This window comes from Ciconia boyciana, chromosome 5 (assembly GCF_034638445.1).
Source record: "Ciconia boyciana chromosome 5, ASM3463844v1, whole genome shotgun sequence".
Classification (NCBI taxonomy): domain Eukaryota; kingdom Metazoa; phylum Chordata; class Aves; order Ciconiiformes; family Ciconiidae; genus Ciconia; species Ciconia boyciana.
The window spans coordinates 84,597,879-84,621,333 of record NC_132938.1 but is presented as its reverse complement, the minus strand read 5'-3'; the positions used below and the strand labels follow the sequence as shown (position 1 = coordinate 84,621,333).

Sequence of the window (23,455 nt, the reverse complement as noted above, 5' to 3'; positions counted from 1 at the left end):
ATAACAGAAATTCTGTGTGTGGCAGCACACAGCGAAAGTGCTGAAGAAGAATGAGCAAATCACAAAGCAATGCATATTCTTAAACAAATGTATTCAAATGTTTTGAAGACAAAGGGAATTTGGCTCATATCTGTGCCATGTTTTCTTTCAATACAAATAGATACAACTATTTCTATTGAAGGAGAGAAGCACTCTCACTTTAATTCATTTATACTTTTATATATACGTTCATACATTTATAACATTTATGAGTTGCTGTTACTGAATAGTATGTTGGCTTGTACCTCTTACCTTGCTCTTCTTATATATCATGGTACTTCTTACTAAAGAAAACGCCACAAACGAATGGGAACTTTGAAGAATCCCATGGCACTCAAAAGACATAAACACCTAAATACCCAAGGACTCAGATGGTGCAAGTAGCCTAAGTCTGCATCCACTGAAGTCAACAGAAGTTTTACTACAGCCTGCAGCAGGGCTGGGAGTTAGGCCAGAGCTAACTGGGAACATCACAGATCCCTACTTTATGATTAATTCTCCTGAAAAGCCTTCGGCCGAGGCATTCAATTCCTACATTTCACAAATATGTAATGGTTTAAAAAGCAATCCAACTAGCCCTACCTGGAATCATCTTAAATGCCCCTTTAAAGACCTTCCAGGCTGCAGTTTCAATATGGCATCTGAATTACAAGAGGGTACTGGACAAGTTTATAGTGGTACCCCACACAGGGGTATCTTCCCTCTGCCTAAATGAACTGAGGAGGTCAAACCAGCGCAAACGTGCCCCGACTAACAGGAGGGGAAAGCAAGGACAGCAGGCTCCATCTTTCCTCCCAACCCCACGAGACCTCTCGCAGTTTCTTCTCAGTGGGGTGCAGCTCAGCCCTTGGCAGAGCTCAGGACTGACTGAAATGTTCCTTTGCAGCTCTCCCCTGTGCTGCGTTCAAGGGAACAGTCTCCACGCAGAGTAAACCTAGGTGTCTTCCTTCTGCATCGAGGCATTTGCTCTTGGTGGGAAGAGAGGACACCTGCTTTGGGTAGGCCAGGAAGGACGAACCTGAAAGGAATCACACTGGACCAGAAGGAGAGGGTCAGGGAGCAATGTGAGGGGCCACACAACTCGGTCTGACTACCCCCAAACTCCTTATTGTTTCGCTGAGGTCATGGCCATTTCTGTGCAGGCCTCAGTGTGTGTGTCGGTGTAAGGTCGTGCCCTTCGCCTGCGTCACTGCCCATTCTTCTTGGGAACAATCAGGAAGAAACTCCTGGTGTTTCTTGGCTCCCGCACACATTTTTCATGCACAGGGGAGCACCTAGCCCATAGAGAACATTTTTTTGCTGCCGTAATCTTGATGGAAAAAGTAGTTAGTGATGGAGGAAGGAATTCAGGACATGGCTGAGAAGTGCCTGAGGGACGAGAACTTTCAAATGTATTTGCACATGAGAAGTCGTGAACATGCCACCAAAAAAGTAAAGAGAAGTATTAACAAGGCAAGGGGAAAGGGCAAGAGAATTTCCTGTCTTTCAGCTCCTCGTGAGTCCTGCCTGCACTTCAGTGTCCTGGTTCACTCTGGTAAACCCAGACAGCCTGAAAGGGCACCGCCGAGAGTGACAGCAGACACCACAGAACTCATCCACGGGCAGCTAAAGTTATAAAGTTACTTTTAGCTGGAAAATGAGAAAACACCACGCTTTAACCTCTAGCTGTTGGACACACATGGGAGCTCATGCTAGTGGTACCCAGTTAGGAGAGGGCAGAGTGAGCTACAGGCACTGCTGTGACAGGGCTACCTTTCCGCCTGCTCGGTGACCGGTGCAAAATCAGATGTGCCTTTGTTCCATCAGACCTTTTACACCACCAGCCCATAAACTACTGAAAAGGGGTTTGCAACACAACTACCAAAGCCAGCTCTACTGCTGGCACCTGCGTTCACTGAAGAGGGGTCCACATATCCAGCAGGGAAAGTTAAGAGCTGTTGTTTCAGGCTACATAAGCCGAGCCGTGCATGCTCACACGGGCATAGGGGCTACAGCGAGCTGTTCAGCTGTCAAAGTGTAAACGGGAAACCAGAACGCAGCTGAACCAGAGGCCGCTGCAGTGAGATATGCATCTCCTGTGACCTTCCACAGATTTTACTCTGCCATTAGTGGAACTAGTCAGCTGTCCCCAAACATAGTTCTGGGTCTTGAGCTTCGTTCTGCTTTGATATACTCCATCCTGTTTCTTTTGACTTGTTTTACAGGATCAGGTTGGAAGTGACTGACTTCACAGGTTCATTAAGCACAGTGCCTTTCGCCAGGCTCAACTTCCCTTCATGTTCTTGTTCACGCTTATCTTGAAATTCACGGTTCTGCACTTCACCCCCACCCTGAGATTAAGACTGCAAGAGAAATTAGCAGAAACTCCTACATGAAGGTTTTCACAGCCACCGCTCTGTTACAGCCATCAGGTATCAAAGGATTTGCTCCTATGTGTGGACTCAGGTCTGATCTCAAGTCGAACAGAAAGATTAGGCCCCATAGCCTAATCAAATGGGAATTGTGCATTCAATTATTTCCCTTACTGGATAAGAAAAGTAATAGGATAAAGCCAGGGTGGGTATTCTTCCAGACCTGCATCATCCGTTGCAAGGGAAACCCCCAGCACTCACAGATCAACACCAGCACTGCTAATATCAGTAAGGCTGCATTCGTTGAAAGGCGACCTTCGACCAACACATACCCAAGTCCTGTTCATCTGGACAGGGCAGACACAATGTCCCATTCAGAAGTCCAGCTGTAGCATCTGCCTTCCCACCCTTGACAGCAGCTCCTCTCCCTCCCCATCATTATACAACAATGATAAATCCCAGCTTGCCAATCTTCAGTGCTCGCACTGCTAGAGACAGAAGGCAGATTAAGCTGCCAATGTCCACCAAGTGTCTGGCCAGAGCTAAAAAGACTTGCACCCAACAAACCAACACTTTAGATGCTAAGAGTTTCCAAAAATCACAAACACAGATAAGGCCACGTGGGGGCCCTCCTTGCATTTCTCTTCCTGAATAGCATCCCTCCAATAAACACACATGAACATGTGATGCTGTAGCCTTGAAAAGAGGGGAAAAGGCACAAAACTATTGGTCAAATACGGCATGTTCTGGCTACATGGCCTGACCTGTGACTCAAGGTCCCCCCTCGCTGTCCCTGCCTGCCACTGACTCATCTCAGCCTGCTTCACCCACCCAGTGGGTGGCTGCTGGGCTGCCTGGCTCGCAAAGCAGGGATGCACCAAAGTGCCCAGGTCCTCCCTGTTACGTAAAGCTGTCACAGCTACCTGCGAGGCTGATCTGTTGCCCTGCAACCTTTAAATTCTGAATTAGTATCTATTAAGACAGCTTCCTGGAACAGTGCTCATATTCAAATCTGCTGCCGGGCTCTGTCAAACAGCCGGCAGAAGTCAATAAAACGCAGTTCATCATGGGATTTGCCATAACCATGGGACACAAACAGACTTAGTCTTACGTATAGAAATGATGTCAAACAAATTAGCTTTGCCCGAGTTAGTCAGACGCTTTTGCAAAGCACAGCCCTGTCCTCTCATGTCTCAACCCCGGTTGTGCTATTTGTCAGATGGAGCTATGGAGAGGCATCTTTGCACACCAGTCTTGAACATGGAAGACAGAGGAAGGGTTCTTGCATTCCCCGCCCCCTGCCCCCCCCCCCAACAAAAGACCCCAAACAACAATCAAAAAAAAAGCAACAAGCATAACATATTTCATGGAGTGACAGTGACAAAGCTCTAACACTCCCATCCCTGGACTGTAACGTGGCTCCTTGCCTTGGGAAGCTGAAGGTGATGGCAGATCAATTTGCACACAGCAACAGCTACTCCAAAGACTGGGCTTCCAGGAGCAACGCAGGTCTGAGGCAGCAGGTATGGGCGCTCAGCTCTGGGCTCACAGATGTACCCTGCCTAGGAAGCAGGTTGGCTCTCCACCAGCTGAGGTTGGCCACCTCAGGCTGGCTCTCCACCAGCCTGTCTCTAATCAGCCAACAGCAATGCCGCCATGCTGCATTTTGGTCAGTCATGACCAAGAAACACAGCTTGACATTTGAATATGAGGTATTCAAAGTACAGCAAATTGTATTTTTGCTTATTAAAGGACAAAATACTGTTAAAAAGAAACAGATCACTAGGGAGTCTTTACAAGGAAACTTGTTTGCCAACATTCACCAGATAAATTCAACATGAAGTTTTCATTAAAAATTAGTGCGTAAGTGACTCAGTGTTACACGTGGAACCAAAACCTTGCATTTGGATACCTCCAACCTCTTTATGAGTTAGAAAACTGAGCCCAGAGCTACAGCTCAATTTCACAGGTGGCCTTATTTCCACAATAGGGCAAAAAAACCCCCAAACCATCAGATGGAAAACTACCCCACAATGGCTATGCAAGACATGCATTGACTCTCAGGTTCAGCTCATCTTGAACTGTTCCAGAGAATGAGCATTTAAAACAGTTTTTACCCTAATTTATCTGTGAAATTTTGTCTCACAGACTATTTTTACATTTATATTTTAAAAAAGTAAAATTAGAATTTTAATTTGACATGAATAACGTAACAATCGGTTTGGACCAGCTATACGACAGCCTCTGTGTTGCGATGTGAACTGTTGCTTCTACGTGGACTTAATAGCAGGACGTGGACCATAACTAACCTTTAAAAATCAGCTACACGGAAGACTCCATACAGAAGTCTTCTGACTGTTATGCTTATTTTTGTGTGTCACTTACTGCTTACATTTTGACTTCCTTTTCTATGCGACCATTTATCAATTTGAAGCCCCAGCAAGACGGACAAAAAGATTTAGACTTTGGTGCTACCAATTTCTATCCTTCCACTAACAAGGTGTCCACCAAATCCAGCAACCAGCAACTTGGCTCTCTCTCCAGGCCTCAGGCCTCTGCTGTTTCCGTTAAATAGAAAGGCAAAATGTTGGTCCACAAACAGGAGAAAAGCAGTCACCTAGATCCTGGATGGTTAGGCCAAAGGCCCAGGGTCTATGCCATTGTGTGGCTTCACGCAACTTAGATAAAGCAACTTGCTCTTTTCTGTGCCTTTATTTCCTCTTGTATCATTTTATCTGGCTTCCTAGGAAAGAGGCATTCACCTCCTCTCCCCCCAGTCATCTAACTTCTCATTTAGGGGTCTGCCTGCCCACACAGGCAGTGGGCTTACACACTGAGTGAAACTCCGCTCTCAACCAAAACCAGCCGGTGCCCCAGCTTCTAACCCCAGCAGCCACGTGATAGCGTGCTCTCCCCATCTGCACCGCAACTAGCAAAAGGGGCCTGGCGTAACAGTGCTCCCAGCAATAGCACCATAAACGCCTTCCTCTTCTGCGCAAATCAGTGGTGTCAGCTCTGCTGACGCCTCCTTCAACTTGCTAAGAGCTACTTCTTACAGAGCCTCCTCTTGCTCCCACTCAATTCAGCGAGAGTAGGAGCAGCCCAAAGTCTAGTCATAGTACAAGATTTTATTGCTGTCACGATAATTAATGACTACTTACATAGAGCTTTTAATGAGTACCTGCACTTTTCTTTGTTTGTTAATTGCATTGTCAAGAAGGAGTCCCAAATGATTTCCTGGATTTAGAGTACAACAGGGACCTCTACAGGCATTTCCCTCTTCAGAGCAAGGCTAACAACATGACATGTACGAGCAGCCATGCATCACTGCAGATGCCAGCAGAGCACTGCAACGCAGAGAGGTCACAGAGCGCCGAGCTGTGCAGACGGCACGTTCAGTGTCTCAGTCTGCAGGTCAAGTTGCTCACTGGTACCTTTGGGCCACCAAAGCAACACACTGAAATGCAAGCAATAGCCAGTGTGTTTTTCCCCAGTCCTTGTTCTTCATGATCCTTCTTCTAGAGGCTGGATCCGGTTACCCCACTGCCATGAAGCTGTTCGGTTCCATGCCAGGAGCTACTGAAACGAGCAGGGCTATTGAAGACCCTACCTGTGATGGGCTGGAGTTGACTGAATACAGCCTTCAGATTGTTTATCTGCATCATGCAAATTGTCTTATTTCAAACTCTTACATTTTGTCATGATACTTCCCTGAATAGCTCCAAAAGTTGAAGCACAAACAAAAACCTCATACGCTCATGTCATTCAAGATATAGAGTTGAAATGACTATTCCAAAAGAAACCTTTGCTGTTTGCCATCAAACTTTCATTTTACAAAACGGACCCCTCTTTCCCCTCTCTCAATACTGCTAGTCTGTTATTGATCTACCAGAGAACCATTTCTTAAAGAAACTCAAAGGAGCAGAAGAATGATCTATTGGCTACAGCACTATGAGCAGGTTTGAAAAGTTTGATGCCTCTCCTTCATGTGACTTTTATCCCTCCCTGCCTTAGTTCTCCACAGCACATCGTCCCCAAAGCACTGCCTTGCTTCACAGGGATGCTTAAAGACAACTCCATTAAGGACTGCAAGCTTCAGGGGTCATGGGAGCTATTCTGAACTTAATAATTAAATCAATTATTTTGCCAAGTTAGCCTTCTCTTTGTGGGATGCTTTTCCAACTACAGTGTATTTCATGGACCAGAAATTAAATAAAACATATAATGGGAATAAAGAATGACAAAGCTATAGAATTTTGCTGAGAAGTATATGATTTTGGGAGGATTGATTTTTTTGTTTTGTTTTGTTTGGTTTTTTGGGTTTTATTTTGCATAAAGTTCAGAGTCACTATCAAGTAACCAGTTTCACAGCTAGTTCTTTGGACACAACACAGTACTTACACTCAGACCATATGCTAGTTAGCCTTGTGCTAGCCACGTGAGCACAAATCAGTTTTTCACTTTTAATACGGAATAGAAGAAGCTGGATTGCCATAGTAAGTGGGAAGGACCAGAAACCCTGCTGTGTTATGTCAAACATACTCTTGGTTACTGAGAATAAGAGAAAACCTTCTCTGAGGGAAAACTGTCTCCTACCTACCAACCTGCCACCAGACCTCTAAGACCTTCTTCAGGAGCCTCTGGCACTGTCTGCAGTCACTGGGTGGCTAACGGACTAGACGGGCCAGCGGCCTGGCTGTTCCTGTGCCCTTGCAGCTCAGATTGCTGAATCAGCCGTATGCGATCACGGGCACCGCTGTTAATCAACAGTGCACCCTATCAGGCAGACAGGACAGGGACGCTGCGTACTCCAAACATTAACCATCAATACGCTTCCTTCCAGGACTAAAAGCAGTATTTTGAAAGGAGAGTTATCTTTTCCACAGGCTAGCATCTCGCCATTTTAAATAGACCTTGCTGGGATCAGGTAAATTGCAGGCCACCCACACGCTTCAGTAGAAAATGGGTGTTGAATTCAGGGGAGGGATTCAAGTCACAGCCAAGCATTAGCAACAAAGCACACCTGCATGGTGGCTGCAGATGCCAGTGAAGCAGGTAGAGGGCTGGGTGGCTTAAGGGCAACTAGGCTTGAGAGATGCACTGCAGGAAAAGCCAGTGTGGTTCCACCAGCCAGGATCACACACAGGGCAAGCGCTCTGTCCTTCGAAAGGCAGGTCCCAGTCTTTAATGTCTCCCTCTTGGCCCTGCTGAGCCGGTGCCCCAACAAGGCTGGTGCAGGACTGCCTAAAAGCCACACAAACACAGGGTCTCCTCTTGAAATGACAGTTTTTGGCACGTGCAGCTAAAAGGAAGCAGAAGTTTACGACTGTTAATTATGCCATTACAGAAGGAGTCTGAGCCTGATAAATGAGCCAGGAAAGATGATCCTGATCCTCTGACAGGCCAGTTCTGCAGGAAATTCAGCACGGTAAGCAGCAACACCCCATACTAGCCCAGTAGCATCTGTCACTTATCAAGGCAGGGCTCAGCACGGCTGACTCCACGAAGCAATCTGAGGCAACGCAGACTTCCTCAGCTGGGTCACTGCATCAAACAGCAGACTGATTCATTCATGCAGTGATGCCTCAAACAGAGCTTGGGCCTGATGAAATCCCTTAAAACTGCAATGACAACACTCTTCTCCCACACAGGCTACAGCCTGTAAACACTGCAGACTGATGGAGAAAGCTGTCATCTGTGTTGGTGCCACCAGCCTTGGATGTCTAAGAAGCTGGTAGCCTGCTCCGAGGTTGTGCTTCAGCACGAAGGGCGTACAGCACCCAGGTGGCGAGGAACCCATTTCTGGAAGCCTTGGTACCACTTGGAAAAAGAAAACTAAAATAAAGCAAAGACCTCCTTTTCCTTCCTTCTTCCCACCTTCAGTCTTTCCATTTTACTCTCATTCTGCCCTTAGACAAAGTCTCATTTTGCATGGCACAGACTCAACTGGTGTTTCACTCTTGAGCTTTTCTTCCACTAGCAGGAACATCTCAGCAAACTTTCACTGGCAGTCCTTCCAAAGCTGCCTTGGACCAGAAAGCAAACTAGAAAAAGAAAACAAACCTATTTCACTATTTAGTCTCCTGCTAAATTGTGGCCTTGAAATAAACCTTACTTTCCAGTTATGTTTAACCAAACATTAAAAAAAGGAAGTCAGTGTCTGTTTCTATAGGTACAGAGTGTCTCACTGCAATGAGTAAATACTTTGGAAGAAGCACTTGCATATCCTGCAAGGCACCTGCTTGGCCACTGGTATGTAAGGGGCGTCAAAGCAGTCAGTCAGAGGACCCGCAAATAGTTATAACCAAACAAAATCCATCTCTCCCCACCAGCTTTATTTGGACAGGTGAAAGTCCAGTTGTTCAAACTCCTGCCCTTAGAACTCCTTTAACAACTGCACGTACACCCTGAGCACGTTGTGTTACTGCGCGTGCCTGCTCCAAGGCACAGCCTCTGCGATGCAGAAGGGTTGGTCCTCTAGAAGTGAATGCAACACTCGCGATGGGCATGCAGGAAGAGTCAACTCACTGCTGAGAAGGAGATTCACTCACATGACAAAAGCTTTGAGGCTTTTCATCCTTTGGCCTTATCTAGCTCTAAAATTTTCTCCGACATCGATGATAAAGACCTGTGCTTTCCTGGTGACATGCATGTTTCTAATAGGTATTTCTGTTCGGTCTGTCCAGTGTGTGTGAGGGATGAAGGGTGTTTTTTGTGTATCTGCGCAGAGGCACAGACTGTAATTCACATCTAATTGCCCTCTCACTACACACATGCGACTCAGAAAACATTAGGGCAACTACTGAAAGCTGACTTGAAAATCGTGAAGAGCAGAAGTTGTCTCGCAGTGGATACTAAGAAAAGGTCAGAAGAATGGAAAGGAGCAAACAATACAGAGATCTGAAGATTTAACTTCAGATGAAGAAAACAAAAAGGCTGAGAGTTGGAAAATCAGCTCAGTGCCTCTTACAAAATGCTCATGTCAATGCATAGAGGAAAGGACTGGTGTCTGCCTGTCTCCATCCAGCTCCTCACCAACAATCCTTTCTGTGTATGCACATGTCACTTGCTCCAGTCTGTTGCACAGGTACTCCAACCAAACAGTGTGTGACGTGTTGGTTTATTTATTGGTATCAAATGGAGCGCCAAGATGACTCAGCTACTGACCAGGATTCCCCTGTGTGAGAAGCCCACTGAACTTCAGACCACTCGAGTGCCAAATGTACATTTACCCTTTCAAAACCCAGTCTTTCATACACATTTCAGCATTATCATTGTAGTCTCACAAATACACAGGGTTTTTTCAGCAAGTGACATGCATCCTATTGTGAAAATTAATTCAGATAACAAAGAAATTGAGCTTTCCAGCAGGGCACCTAAATTTAGGAGCCTGTATCATCCCATAAAAATCACAAAGTACCTAACTGCCTTTTTCTCGTAGGTGACTAAGCATAGCAGATGCGTCTACAACGTGCAACAGCTGAAATGAAAATCTCTTAGAGCCATCTCCAGTCTCATCAGCACTGGCCAACACTCCAACTGTCAGTGAGAAGTCACAGTTCGTGCCACCGTCTTCAGAACCAATTTTCTTCCCTTTTCCTTGAACAAAATCTTTTTACCTTTGCTATTCTTCATAGACAAGATCAAGAAAAACAAGCATCTGCTATGTAACCTGTTTGTCCATGGTGAAACAAAATCCCTACGGTCATTTCCTTCTTAATTGCGTGGTCACATTGTGCACATAATGCGAGAACGGAATAGAGAGAGTCTGTTTCTTGGGAAATCTATCCTGAAGTTTCATAACAAAATTCCAGTTTCTCTAGCAACTGAAGTCTTGTGCTGAAATCATGGTGCAGCAAGGTAATGTTGTGCCTGAAGTTCCATCAATCTGATGAGCTGCTACATGATGTTAGGGAAGAGGAGAGCTCGTTTGTCATGAGCACACTCAATAATCCATTTTGAGAAAGATGTCATATTCCTTTGCTTATGAAAATAGTAAGAACTTGTCATGCCCAGAGGTGTCGTGATCTAATTTTCCAGGAATTGCTTACTCTCTATTCGTAAGTTTAAGTAAGCTTTTGAGAACCATCCATTTTCCTCAGTCCAAAGCATTTTATGATTTTGTCCTTTATGGCAACAGAAGCCTATACTTTGCTTAGCATGCTGAAGGTAACTGCTCTGTTGGAAGAGGGTTGTTTATCCACACATAGGCAGCAGACACTGAAATCAGAACCCAAACGGTTTCTTGTCAGGACATGACATTCAGAATACAACTCCCTTGTGAAACAGGTTGTGCTTTTCCTCCAGAGGAGAAAAAAAGAGGGGAAAAAAAAAAAAGAAAAAAAAAAAAAAGACAGAAAAGACCAGAGCAGAATACTGTACTAGGGCTTGAAATGACTGAAAACAGCTAAAACCAACCAGTCCTCCCCTCAGCAGATGCCAACCACAGGAGAGCGTTGAGAGGGCTGCAAGTATCCTTAGCTGTTCGGACCTGCTCATCTAGCAACCTTGACTAAAAAGAGGAAGTCCTTCTTCAAAAGTGAATGGAGCCCGTCAGTTCTGCAGGAGTTCCTTTTACGTACTTGCTCTGTCATTCCCTTTATTTCATCTCATCAGCGAGGCTGGGGTACCTGCCAGATGGCGCAGGGTGGCCTTCCCAGCAGAACTTCCTCTCCTTTACAGGCAAATTGGTAAGCGTCCCAATGCCGGATCTTCACAGCGCCGTCTCGCCCATGCAGACTTTGTAGGGTGATTTCAATTTCCTGCATCTAAAACGGACATCATGTGAATTTAATCAGACAAATCTAAAACCACGGCAGTCAGAACAGAACCTAAATCTAATTGCCTCACTCATTTAGGCAGCCCCAGTAAAACCCATGTTTCAGACAATTGCACTATTTGACCCGACTGGCAGATCAGAAAACAGAGCTATAGAGTGTCAGCTCCTTTAATATCACACCGCAGATCACTAGCGGGCAAGAACACACTCCCACTGCCCTCAAAACTCTGCACACTGTTACTTCCTGCTCACTGTACTTCAGATGAATGTAATCAGGTTACGTATCTTCCATACCTCTTTCTTACGTAGCAGTAGATGATAGCGAGTATCCCACTTGTCAGTATTCCTACACCAATTCCCACAGCAATGTAGCGTTCGTAAGAATTATGTGCATATGAATTTAGTGTTAAATGTTCACACCTCTCTCCATTATAACCTGCAAGGCACCTACAAAATAAATATACACCGTGCAAAAATTATTCAGAACTTCTTACGCTTTGTATTTCACAAACACACGTTAGTTTTCATCAGTTTTAAACAATTTAGACAAGTCTAAACGAGGATGGGCTGAATCTGGTGCTCAGTCAGAACCTCTTCACTCCACCGAGACTACCAGTTGCCCCAGTCTATCTAGTTTAAAGCTAGCTCAAGTACTGCAGTCACAGCAGCAAACATAGTCTAAACATACCCTCATCGTGGAGGGTGTGGATGAAGAGCACTGTGCTTTGCTGATCCTTAGCTGCTATAATGTCTCCAAAGGCCAAAGCTGCCCAGTATGGACCCTATAAAATTTTAAGGACACCACAGTCCTGATTGGTGTGTAAGCAGTTGTGGCATAAGGGAGTTGCAGCTGACATCTTGGACGGTCCTACCCCTTCATTGTGCCCACTGTGAAAATCTACTTACCCCTCTACTACTTACTCTAGCACCAGTTGTGATTTGAGATGCCATCATGACAGCGACCTACAAAGCTGTGAATTTTCCCTCTCCCTTCCTTAGCGTTACACTAGCACAGCACTACTGCCTCGTTAACAGTCCTGAGCCACCATAGCACTCAAGCCTGTGCCAAACTTTAAGCCTGCAAACACTTGATTGGCACTTGAAAGCCGCGCTCTGCTGAAATTAGTCACATTACATAAGTAACATGGAACAGACAAAGAAACAATGCTACTGTTGTTATTTTCGAAGAAGGATACTTATAAGCAGTATTCTTTACTTGCATATAGGCTTCCTCAATTCGCTGTGGAAAGCACAGAGCCCATTGATACAATAGCTGTGGTGTTCTTCAAGACAGGTCTGCATAAGCTTCAAGAGCTTTGGCTGCTCTGTGTAGTCTACTGTGAAAGGGGAAAAAGTCACGTTATATTTAGGAAAAAAAAAAAGTATTTTGAATATATTTTCACAAGTTGAACAGACATTGCCTGCAGAAGACACTTAATACATAGATTTACTGTGATATGTCTCGTGAGCAAATTCAAACACCGCTAAGCAGAACAAGCTCCTAAGACATTCCAGCATAGCTTTACAGAAAGAATAAACTGTAAATAAATTACTTGCTCTTGAGAAGTGTGTATAAAAATGATTATGAAAGATTCACCTAGGGTAACACCAGCGCTATCCAAGCTGCGATCCGTCAGAAAAACCACCCCAGGAATATCAGGGGTTTAGGACATAATGAGAGCATTGAGTTATTCTCAGTATGCTCCCCAGTCTGGATTCGAATTATTAATTCCCGTTTCCTTTTCCCCATCACAAGACAAACTATTGCATTTCTAACACTCGCGCCTGCCAGCTCTACAGCTATGAGCGAGTGATGAATGGTGGGATTGCTCCCTCCAACCATTCTTCATGGTCTAATATAAGCAGAGTGTCCATTATGCTTGTAAGTACCCAAGACTGCCCAGATGGTCTTCCTGTGCAAAAGCATGGTCCACGACTACTAAGTTTCTGAACTTGACAAAATTATTTACATCCAGGTCAGTAAGCATGCTTCTGCTTTGAAAGCACAGAAAATGACTACCGAATTCCCAACCATGGTGGCTCAAATGGGAATAAAGGTAAAGTCAAAACTGTTCTTGGGGATCTTATATCACCGTTACATCCCGATAGAAGAGCACCTGAGCCCAGGAGCAAGGCACCCTGCTGTGCAGAAGGAGTGCAGAGGCTGGCATGAATCTGTAACACGGGGTGCGGCAAGTGAAGAGAAAGCTCAAAAGCTTCACCATTAAAGCAAGTATCTGTTTGAACTGGTCTCTCTACCCAGTTACCGGAATCCCTGGTGGGGTGTCCAACCAATATCTTACTATTGCAGGGACTGTTTTAGTGATGGCTGACGGTGATTTCCTAACCACGCGTATGTCAACACCAGCTTTTCGTTATGACCACAAGAAAAATAACATCATGCAGGAAGGTGACAAAGTCTGCCTGGAGTGACTAAACGCTGGTACAGCAAGCAGAAACCTTCCTTTCTGACTAAGTGCTGAATCAAGGTCTGGAGATATTACACTGATGGAATCATTATCACAGACGTAAGCCTCTAGCCGTCCTGTGGGTAACTCGAGATCCCACGAACCATTTTTCAGGAGTAACACCACCAACCCCCTAAATTCCCAATCTAATTCCAGATTCAGTCATTTAATGACAGGAATCCCCCTGTGCACTCAACTAAGCGATTTTTTTCTTTGTCCTTTATGCAGCTTCATCACAGAAATGACGGTAACAAGTGACAGGACGAGAGGAAATGGCCTCAAGTTGCGCCAGGGGAGGTTTAGAGTGGATATTAAGAAATTTCACTTCACTGAAAGGGTTGTCAAGCATTGGAACAGGCTGCCCAGGGAAGTGGTTGAGTCGCCATCCCTGGAGGTATTTAAAAGCCATTTGGATGAGGTGCTTATGGACAGGGTGTAGTGGTGGGCTTGGTAGTGTTAGATTTACGGTTGGACTCGATGATCTTAAAGGTCTCTTCCAACCTATACGATTCTGTGATTCTGTGAAATGACAAGCGATGGTAAACAGCTGCTCTACTCTATGCCCGCACATTGGAGCAATTCACAACTTCAGTTGTGAATCTTGTGGTTTGGACACCTAAGGGGCATGATGCTATCACTGTTACTCAAACAACGCTACTTTGAAAATAGGGCTCTCTAAAACCTGACAGAGTAATCAGACTTCCAGCTTATCAAGAGACTTAGAGAGAACAAGTAACAATTCAAGTCTGCTTAAAAAAGAACATGTTGGTTTACTACACCATCTCGGGAAAAGCTACCGAGATGGAAAAAACATGTCTTGCTTTAAAATGAACTTCTTTGGGCTGAGAAAAGGGCATGCTTACCACTCTTGTAAGGGTAAATCACAAGTTTCTCTTCACACTGAGAAGATGGCAGATCTAAAGCTAGAAACACAGCGCTAGGAACTATAAACCAAACCCACAGTTTCGCCTAGCCATCAAGTGACCATACATACGCACCCAAGGATACGCTGAGACTGAGGCCCTACCTCCATTGCACACTATGATGCAGCAGGGGAGTACCTGAAGCGGCTCACAGGCCAGATCTGCGTGCATCACCACCTAGCAGTGAGCTCTATGCTACCACAGCTACATTGTCCCTATGTACTGAAACCAGAATAGTATCTCTGCTACAGAAAGCCCTGTGTAGGGCATACACACCCATAGCCTTGAACCACACGCTCTGCAAGGGCAGAAGTTGGTGCTGGCTACACACGAGCTCTAGTATCAAGCTCTGGCTCTTTCCTGGCTGGCTCTGGGAACACTGCCGCCAAGCTACAGGGACAGGCTTGTCGGCTGAGAGCACAGTCGGCACAGGACCACGCCTTGGAGGGACAGATTTAGGGAAGAGAAGAACAACTTCAGAAAGGACAGATTTCAGGAAGAAAAGACAGGTTTGATGACAAGAGATGGATGATACCATTTTCTGCACAGCAGGACTGTACGATGCTCACTGCTGGGGAAAGCACAACCGAAAACAAAGCACGTGGTAAACAGCTGCAGGGCTCAGCATGCCAAGGAGATCCAGGATGCAGGAGACCTGCAAAAGCCCATTTCCACGTAGGCCTAACGTACTTGCAGACCAGCTACCAAAGCTCTGCAGGGAAGAGTTTCAGAAAATAGGCAATGGCACATTCACGCTTCCCCCCCGCCCCCCCCCCCGTGCATCTCCTGAAACACTTAAGCACCCACTGTTCTGAATCACCATTTCAGCACAAAGGGGGCTGAATAGTGCACTACGCAACTGCTAAAGACAACCACTCAACAGGACCCTTTAATGTGCGTTGCCTGCTGCCCAAAGTACTACTTTTCTACTGAGCCCTGAGAAGATGTCTATTGCACAGGTTTAATGTTTCACTTGTCTCTCTGCCATGGGGAGGGGGTGGGAATCAACGAGGAAGGTACAAATCTATATGCCAGAGGCGTGAAATCCCCTGCCACCTCTATTCAAACTTCCACCAGATGGATTCACGCAGCCAGAACATCCCTCCTCATTTAGCCCACCACTGCCGAGAGGTGGCAGCCTTCCATCTACCAACATCTGGAAGAAACCTCGTTTTGTGAGGGTATGCCAAACCTCTTCCCCGAGCGCCGTGAAAGTTAGTACTGTCATTAGAAACAAAGGTCAGCCTAGAGCAGAAGCCTGCCTAGAAAGCGTTTCAGACAAACATCATGCCGTGCAGGTGACAAACGAACAATACATTCGTCCCGTATTGTCAGGAGCAAGAGCTTTGTCCATTGTGGGTTGCAAGATCAGATCTTAAAAGTACACACAAAAATTCTAAGTGCCGATTATTTTGACATCGCAAAAGTACAAATTAGCTCTGAAAAAATGATAAGTCTCAAAAACAAAAGGAACGATTCTCTAACCCATCCCAGAGCATTATGCTAATTCCTATCATATTAGCCACTTAGATACTGAATAAGCTGTTGAATAAACACATCCATGTGCCCTTTCATGTCACATGAGCAAAGAAAAGCATGCTGTGTAAGCACTTGACAGTTGCCTGCAACCGAGTCATTCACACAGATACACTTGGCAAGATTTGACACGAAATCAAAACTACAGGTACTTGGAAGCCTGGGCATGCCAAAACTGACAGACCGGCAACAAAAAGCGTCAGCCACTAAGCCCACGACAGCTCAGCCTTCAAGTATGGTGCGTCGGGGAGGAACAGGAGAGTCAGAAAGGGGAGGGAGGGAAGGGGTCAGGCCCAGGTTCAGGGCCTCCCTTAAAGGCTGCACAGAAGCAGCAGCTCAGGGCAATGAAGGGATCTCATTTTTTCCCCCAGTAAAACCAAGCCCTATCCTACTCCTAGCTGCGCAATTTGCCTGAAGGCTCCCCTTCAGCCCAAACAGCGTCACAAGTTCTTTATCCCTGCCGTGTCAGCTCCCAGCCAGGCATCCTCTCCATTACCTTTCCCCCCCCCGGGGCTGATCACCGAGCCTGTTTCCTAGCCCCAGCACTGGTGACAAGTAAAGCCTACGTAACATAAAACAAGGAAGTAGGACATGATCTTGTAAATAGGAGGCAAACAGATTGAGCAGAAGTTAATGGTTTTCCACAAACTGCACCTCAGTCCCCAGAGGACTTGTGATCCCACAAGAAACTGCCAGTTCCTCCAGCAATACTTAACCAGAAATTCATTTTCTTAGGATCCAATATTACTGAACCTTGGTTATAAACCTTACTATGAACTTAACTTGCACAGGAATAGGAGCTACAAGACAACTTCAGAGAGAAACAGCCAGTTTCTTTGGTAACTCTTTAAGCATTTCTTTTCAGTCTCCTTTCTGGAAATGCTGTTTTCTAACTTTTCAATGTCTTTGTAAAAGGTCCACCAAAATACACTTTTAACCACCCGTGTAAACGTGTGCTTGTACGTTTGTGAATTTGCTTCTACCTTTAAGGGGAACACACTCAACTAAAAGCACTGGTATCTAGTTGACTTGCACAGCCACAACTAGCATAAAGGTACATGGGACAATTACAGACATGGCTGCATCCCTGTAAATAAGCCTCTTATTTGTTAAAACATGACCCATAACTCCTGCTTTCTAGAAATAATACAAACAGGGTACTTAAGGAGTCACAACATACTTCTACGTCATTATACTCCTGCTTGCTGTATGCAACTCTAGAAAAGTCGTGTCACAGACAACTCCACTAAAGCAGACGACAATGCTGCACTGATAAATTCAACTACTGCAGTCAAAAATCAACATTGTCTTCACTTCCCATACATATATTTTTTATACATATAAATGAAACCCACATATATAGCATATGTATGAATGGATGTATATATAATCTATAACACTGTACCACTATGACAAATGAGGGAAAACAAAGAAAAAAAAGAACAGTTTGACTTGTTATGAGAAAAATAAAAAGCTTATGGATCTACTAAAAAAGCTTGTAAGACATCCTGTGATGACTTACAATTAACAGAAGATGATTTGTATGCATGTTTATGTTCTTTTTAAAGTACAAAGACATTAATAAGTATCACAGTTAAAATCCTTTCCTCCTTTACTGACCTGCCAAAACCTCAGTTCCAGATCACACAGTTCTCCAAAGTAATGACATCACTAGCACCTGAAGTAACATCAAGAATGCAGCTTGCAGGATAAACACAGCGCTCTGGTCTCAGATGTTGGCAGGTAAATAGCTTGAGTTCACATTTCAGTCAGAAAAGAAAAAGAAAGAAAAGAGAGAGCTAGCACTCTGAAGAGGGCTGTGGAAGCTGTGATAGCCGAAAGCAAAACTGCAACAAAGAAAGAAACTACTGAGTAACAGTAATGAGAGGCATCACTTGCAGTTACGTTTGCTGCATTCTCACTTGTGTGCATAAAGATTCACATCGAAGACAGCTAGAAACTGAGCACTAGTTAAAAGTAACAGAAATGGCCATCAGAAATGCAGATCATCTATCCCAATTAGCCTTAAGATACCTTCTTCCAATGATAACTGACTTTGGATAAATGATCCTTTAGCTGGTCAGCGCTGAGCCTACCCCAGCTGAGTGGCAGCTAGTACCTCAGCGAGGTTTTTAACGCTCCATGAAGAAAGCAGCTCATCTCACAAGTAAAACACACACAAAATTCAACAGTGTCCAAGTGACAGGAGCATTATAGCAGCTATCATCATAATAGATTTTGTTGGGGTTTTTTGTTTTGTTTTTCTTTTGGGTTGGTTTTTTTTTTTTGGTGAGAGATTAATAGAGACAAACAGAACAAAAAAGAAATACCTTCGGCGTTGTTTTTTGTCCAATTATTCCATAAGTCTGTGCTGAGGGATGAAACAGTAATAGCTGACTCTTCACTCAGTGCCCCCATTGCTGTGTAATGCAAATAGATGCTTACTGTAACAGAAAAACTCAGTATATCTATTCAAGGTTCATTTCATCCCGAAAACATGTACCTGCTTAAAACAATTCTGATACTATGCAGCAATATAATAACAATTAATTTAAAACACTCTTGCCTCAAACTTCTTTTTGCCACAGCATAATTATGATTGTGGGGAAACAAACTACTGTTTGCAAATTTCGAAAACACATATCCATTCTGTTCTCCATTCTATTATCTTAAGCAATTTACAACACAGATACCTGTAATAGACTACAATGTTACACCTATTTACCAGTCTAAGTAGCTTCCTTTCAAAGAGTCTAAATTATACCCTATCAGTTAAAATTTCATCCAAGTTTAAAATTGCTACAGTAATTCTGCTTCGCAATGTCTTTTCATGCTTCCCACCCCTACTGCTTATTTCAGAAAAAGAGTGAACTATTGTTCAACAAAGCCTTGTATCTTACGACAACAGCCTCCTCCAAACCTACCTTTCAGCAAAATATAGATTAGCATTCCAAATGCCATGGCAAGCAGCTGCTTTAACACCTTCTCAACTTCTTTCCAGATGGCTCGCTTGCTCTGCTTATCTGTGCTCCCGTGTTTTCTCTTGCACTTATATGCCATGAAGCGTCATCTGCTGTTCTCACCAATCAAAAAAAGGTGCATCTGGCAACAAGCTCAGCCCCCAGGGCAACCACACATTTATTTAGGAAACTGCTATTATCTAGCAATGGGATCAGGTTTTCTTTTGAAACCCTGGTTTCCTATTACCTGTGGGCATAATTGTGCATGCAAAGATAGAGTTTTAAAGAGAGACCTGGTATCTGCCAGAGCAGATCAACGAAATACAGCAAAACAGAGGTGAGCAAAATGAAAAATGACATATTGTGAAAAACGGGATCTTTCTTTCCCTTAGCAATGTAGGTCTCGTGTTACTTCCAGGAGGGTAGTCAGCATTCAGGATGCTACTCTGAAGTTCAGGGTCCAGGGACCAGCCCCTGCTTTGCCCTTGTTCCTTCCTCCGTCCTCCCTGTACCTCAGTTCCCTGCCATCCGGAAGAGGAACTGCGAGAATAGCTAGCGCCAAGATTAGGAAGTGACCAGACACAAAGATAATGGATGGTGTTCTCCATCAGTGGATGCCAGCAAGAGGCCTTTGATCACAGGCTCTGGAGAGCCCGAGGGTCATGCTCATCACTTCTCATTCAGCCTTCCCGTGCGCACAACACTCTGAAGCAAGGCAGGCCGCGAGGCCTGGGATCGCTGGCTGGAGCTACGCGCGGTTGTGCGGGGTCGAAGTCGAAAGCTGGCAAAGCACAGGCGCCGAGACAACACAGACTGAAAGAGCAAGTAAGCTGTTGCCTCCTATATTACGTGATCCCTGCATTGCTCCTGCCACTATACTGCCATAAAAGCCCATCTCTACCTTTTCAAGGAAGTGGGTATCCATAATGAGAACAATCATACTTTTTCCATAAAGTGTATGTAGGTCTCTCAGACATACCCATCGTGCACATTTCTTATACTAAACCACTCTCCACAGCCCCAAACGCTGTCCAACTTCCTTGGGCACAGGCAGCTTGGAACAAGTAGGATTGGTCTCTCTGAAGGGTACTTACGTAGCCAAACACACTAGAGCAGATCATCAGAAAGGCCCAGTTCAGTAACATACACACACATCAACAACGCGACTCTCACCGAAGGCGAGCTACACGCTTCACCCCAGCAACAACTTCGGCTTTCTCAACTGTGAGCTTCAAGCAACAAAAACATTTCACAATTTTTGTATTTTAAAACCAAAAATCTTCTGATAAATGCTCTAATAACTCTGGTCAGCTCAAGTTCTCCCTCTCTGCTGCACTCTCCTCAGTGATCTGTAGGATTAAATCTAACCACTTCACATGTTAAGGGAAAAACACAAGCTAGTTATGCACATTTTAATTACGCGTTCTCCTGCTCATGGACTGCATTCCAAGAGGCTTTTCCCTTCCTTCGCTATCCTGAATTGCTGCATGCCTGCACACTAATCGAGTGCAGCTTGCGCACTCCCTGGATCGACAGGAGTGTTTATGCCTACCAGGATAACCTCTGCTATCAGTCCCGAGCAGGGCTGTCTCATGAGCCTTGCTTTCAACACACATCTACACAATGGGAGCTTAATCCGGCTTGAATCCGAGAGGTGGCTTCGTCATTAGGCAATACAGCTGGGCGCGGTACGCCTGTGAGAAGGCTTCAGTGGATACGGCCGTGCCTCTGTCCGCCACAGGGCGTTCATGCTTGGACCGGACTTGACCAGGTCTGGCACATGAGCATGCTTTTTGGGTTGGTTAATAGGCCCTTCCCTCTGGATGCTCCTTCTGGATCTTCTCCCACAGTGGAGAATACTCTCACAGATGTGTCTGGCAGCTCTGAAAATAGCATGCCGTTGAGTGAAACCTCAGTCTCACTGGCTTTTGTGTAATGCTACCCCATCCACCATAGGTGAAAAGAAAAAAAGCTTAAGATGCACAATAAACTGTTTGTAGGACATGAAAGAGGCAGACTCACTCAAGTGACATAAGCAAAATGCCATAAATTGTTATACTGCCAAAGAAATGCTGAGATTATTATAGTTAAAGAAAACAAACATGAATCTAGAACAGCAAGGTAAACAGAGGAATAAATAATGACTGAACGTGCAAAAGACCCCATTCACTCCACGCTTAACACACTGATAAAAAGAAGAAAAAACACAACCACCCCCAAACTGTATCAAAATTTTTCACCAAGACTAACATAACAGTGTACAAGTTTTATTCCATCTTAGTCAACAATGGGTTTATCAGTCTAAGCATTATCTCCATAGGCACCTTGCTCCTCCCCACATTTACACTACCACTTAAATTTAAACAGATAAGCAGGTGTCTGCACTATTGGCACTACATATTTAGTAATGATTCTGTCAACCTCTTTCGTAAACGCTGCGTTAAACAAGATTCTCAGAAAGTCCATCACAAGAACAATCAGCACAGAAGTGATGCTCCATCTTGTTGCTTTTATTACAGCAAGTGCATTTTTCTGTTTAATGGCAGGAGTATTTAGCCACAATGTTTTTTCTTCCCCTTTCAAGTTATCTATAGTCTACTGGCAAATGCCTAAGGCTCTTGATGAAAAAAAATCAAAGTTATCCCAACTGACATAAACTCAAAGAAAAAAGTCCCAACTGGCTCCCACTGACTTCAGTGGAAATTAGGGTAGGGTCTTCATGTCAATAGTGCACACACTCAGTTCAACTGGCATCTTAGCAGTAACTCCACTCCGACTTTTACATCGCATGAGACTATTCTAGATCCATCTTGCAACTAAAATTTTTGGGAATAGAAACACACTGATCTTATTATCTCATATAATCCTCTCTAAGCAGCAAAACATTGTAGCCAAGGATTCACAGGGCTGAGGCCTTACACCATGGACTGAAAAAAAAACCCCTTCATGCAGTTTCAGGAAATAAGAGAATAATTAAATGGCTTAAAATTCCAACACAAAGATTTCACCAGGGATAAATTTTTGCTTTTTTCTTCCTCTTCTCCCCTCCGCATTACACAGAGCATACATACATTGTAGTTTTAACGACATTCTACCCAGGTAAAGTCCAATGCAGCCCAGTCATCTATTCAGGTTCTTCTGTGGGATGAGGGTATTATGCACCAAAACATTTTGTCAAACAAATCCAGACAGGGAAAGAAAATAATTCTGGCCTCAATTCTAGCTACTTATTCATGCATGCCTCTTGCATATGTTTAAGGTCAGCATTTCACCAGCATTCAAGTTTACTTGACTATTTTAAAACATGTACTGAGCATTTGCATTCATGTCAACATTACTGCCTGACAGCTGAAACAAAAATTTCAGTCTTTCACTCCTTTTGGATTCAAGATTGCTGCTGCTAAGTGTTTTAAATAAAGTATTTCAAGACTTCAGACTACACCTGGAGTGCTTCATGACCTCAGAACCCAAACCATATTTTTAGAAGTTATCTGGCATGTGGAAACTTAGTTTTAATACTGTTTGATCAAAACTGAGGGTCCCAAGTGCTTAAAAGATGTAGGTAACTGCACCCCATCCTCAGATACACAGTCATATTTGTAATTCATGCTTTGTTCTTCATTTTCACACACACAATTGACCACAAACAAGGTATCTGCATAGGCTGCATTCTCCAATTCATTTTTGCTCACAGTCAGTCAGTAGGAGGTAACACAAAGTATTTTAACATTTTGTAAACCATCAGGTTTAGCGTACTTTACATGAAAAAATAAATACAATGTAGAAATAAATATCTTTGTAGTAAAAAATAATGTTTCGTGTATCAATAAATAGAACAACTTGGATTCTTCTTCCAAGGTAGCCCGCTCGCTCTAGTAAATGAGCCTTTTAGCAACTAGGAGTGTGTTCTTCAGAAGCATTGCAACAGTCATAGGTCCTACCCCTCCTGGCACTGGAGTGATAAAGCCAGCCTTCTTCTTCACTTCTAAGAGAAAAGAGAAAAAGGTATTGACTAAGAATGTTTCCAAAAACTTTTTTTCCTTCAATTGCCCACATATGCCTAACTGGCAATGAGCATAAAGGAGTGCGACTGGGCAAGTACTGGAGAATATGGGAAAAGTTAAGGCAGAAGTCTTTTTACAGCCATGGTAGTGACAGAATACAGTCAGGACCGGGGCTGCAAGATAATTCTCTTCATCTGAATATTATTACCCAGGGGCTAGTTCTGGGGCATGGTTCACAACCTGTTCGAGCTTATCTACCTGCAGCAGGCTGCCCTCTCCTCATGGGAGCAACATACAGTCGTGCAGTCTGTGGTCAGACAGATAGAAAGTTAATCCTGCCAAATGTTTTTGGCAAGGGACAGTTTTTGACTGTTTCACCTGGCTGACCAGCTTGC

General features: G+C 44.3%; 1 protein-coding gene across 16 annotated transcripts in view; it reads right to left on the bottom strand.

Moving 5' to 3' along the window:
• The window catches only part of LOC140651826 (bifunctional methylenetetrahydrofolate dehydrogenase/cyclohydrolase 2, mitochondrial-like), an 86,392-nt gene that overhangs the window by 25,616 nt on the left and 37,321 nt on the right, over positions 1 to 23,455 (bottom strand). For 7 of the 16 annotated variants that reach the window (XR_012042526.1, XR_012042524.1, XR_012042528.1 and 4 more), the window contains 4 exons: positions 12,386 to 12,506; positions 11,464 to 11,616; positions 9,811 to 11,158; positions 7,414 to 8,434 (listed from right to left, as the gene is read on the bottom strand). The exons of 1 other annotated variant lie outside the window; for it this stretch is intronic. Coding sequence is in view for 3 of the 15 variants with exons in the window: in XM_072861806.1 (XP_072717907.1) it covers positions 11,104 to 11,158; positions 11,464 to 11,616; positions 12,386 to 12,506 (329 nt within the window). In the remaining 12 variants the exon portion in view is untranslated. Of the gene's footprint in view, positions 1 to 7,413; positions 8,435 to 8,458; positions 11,159 to 11,463; positions 11,617 to 12,385; positions 12,507 to 18,426; positions 18,517 to 21,075; positions 23,042 to 23,455 lie in introns of those variants that run through there. 8 more of the 16 variants (XR_012042531.1, XR_012042534.1, XR_012042529.1 and 5 more) reach the window with 5 other exon arrangements.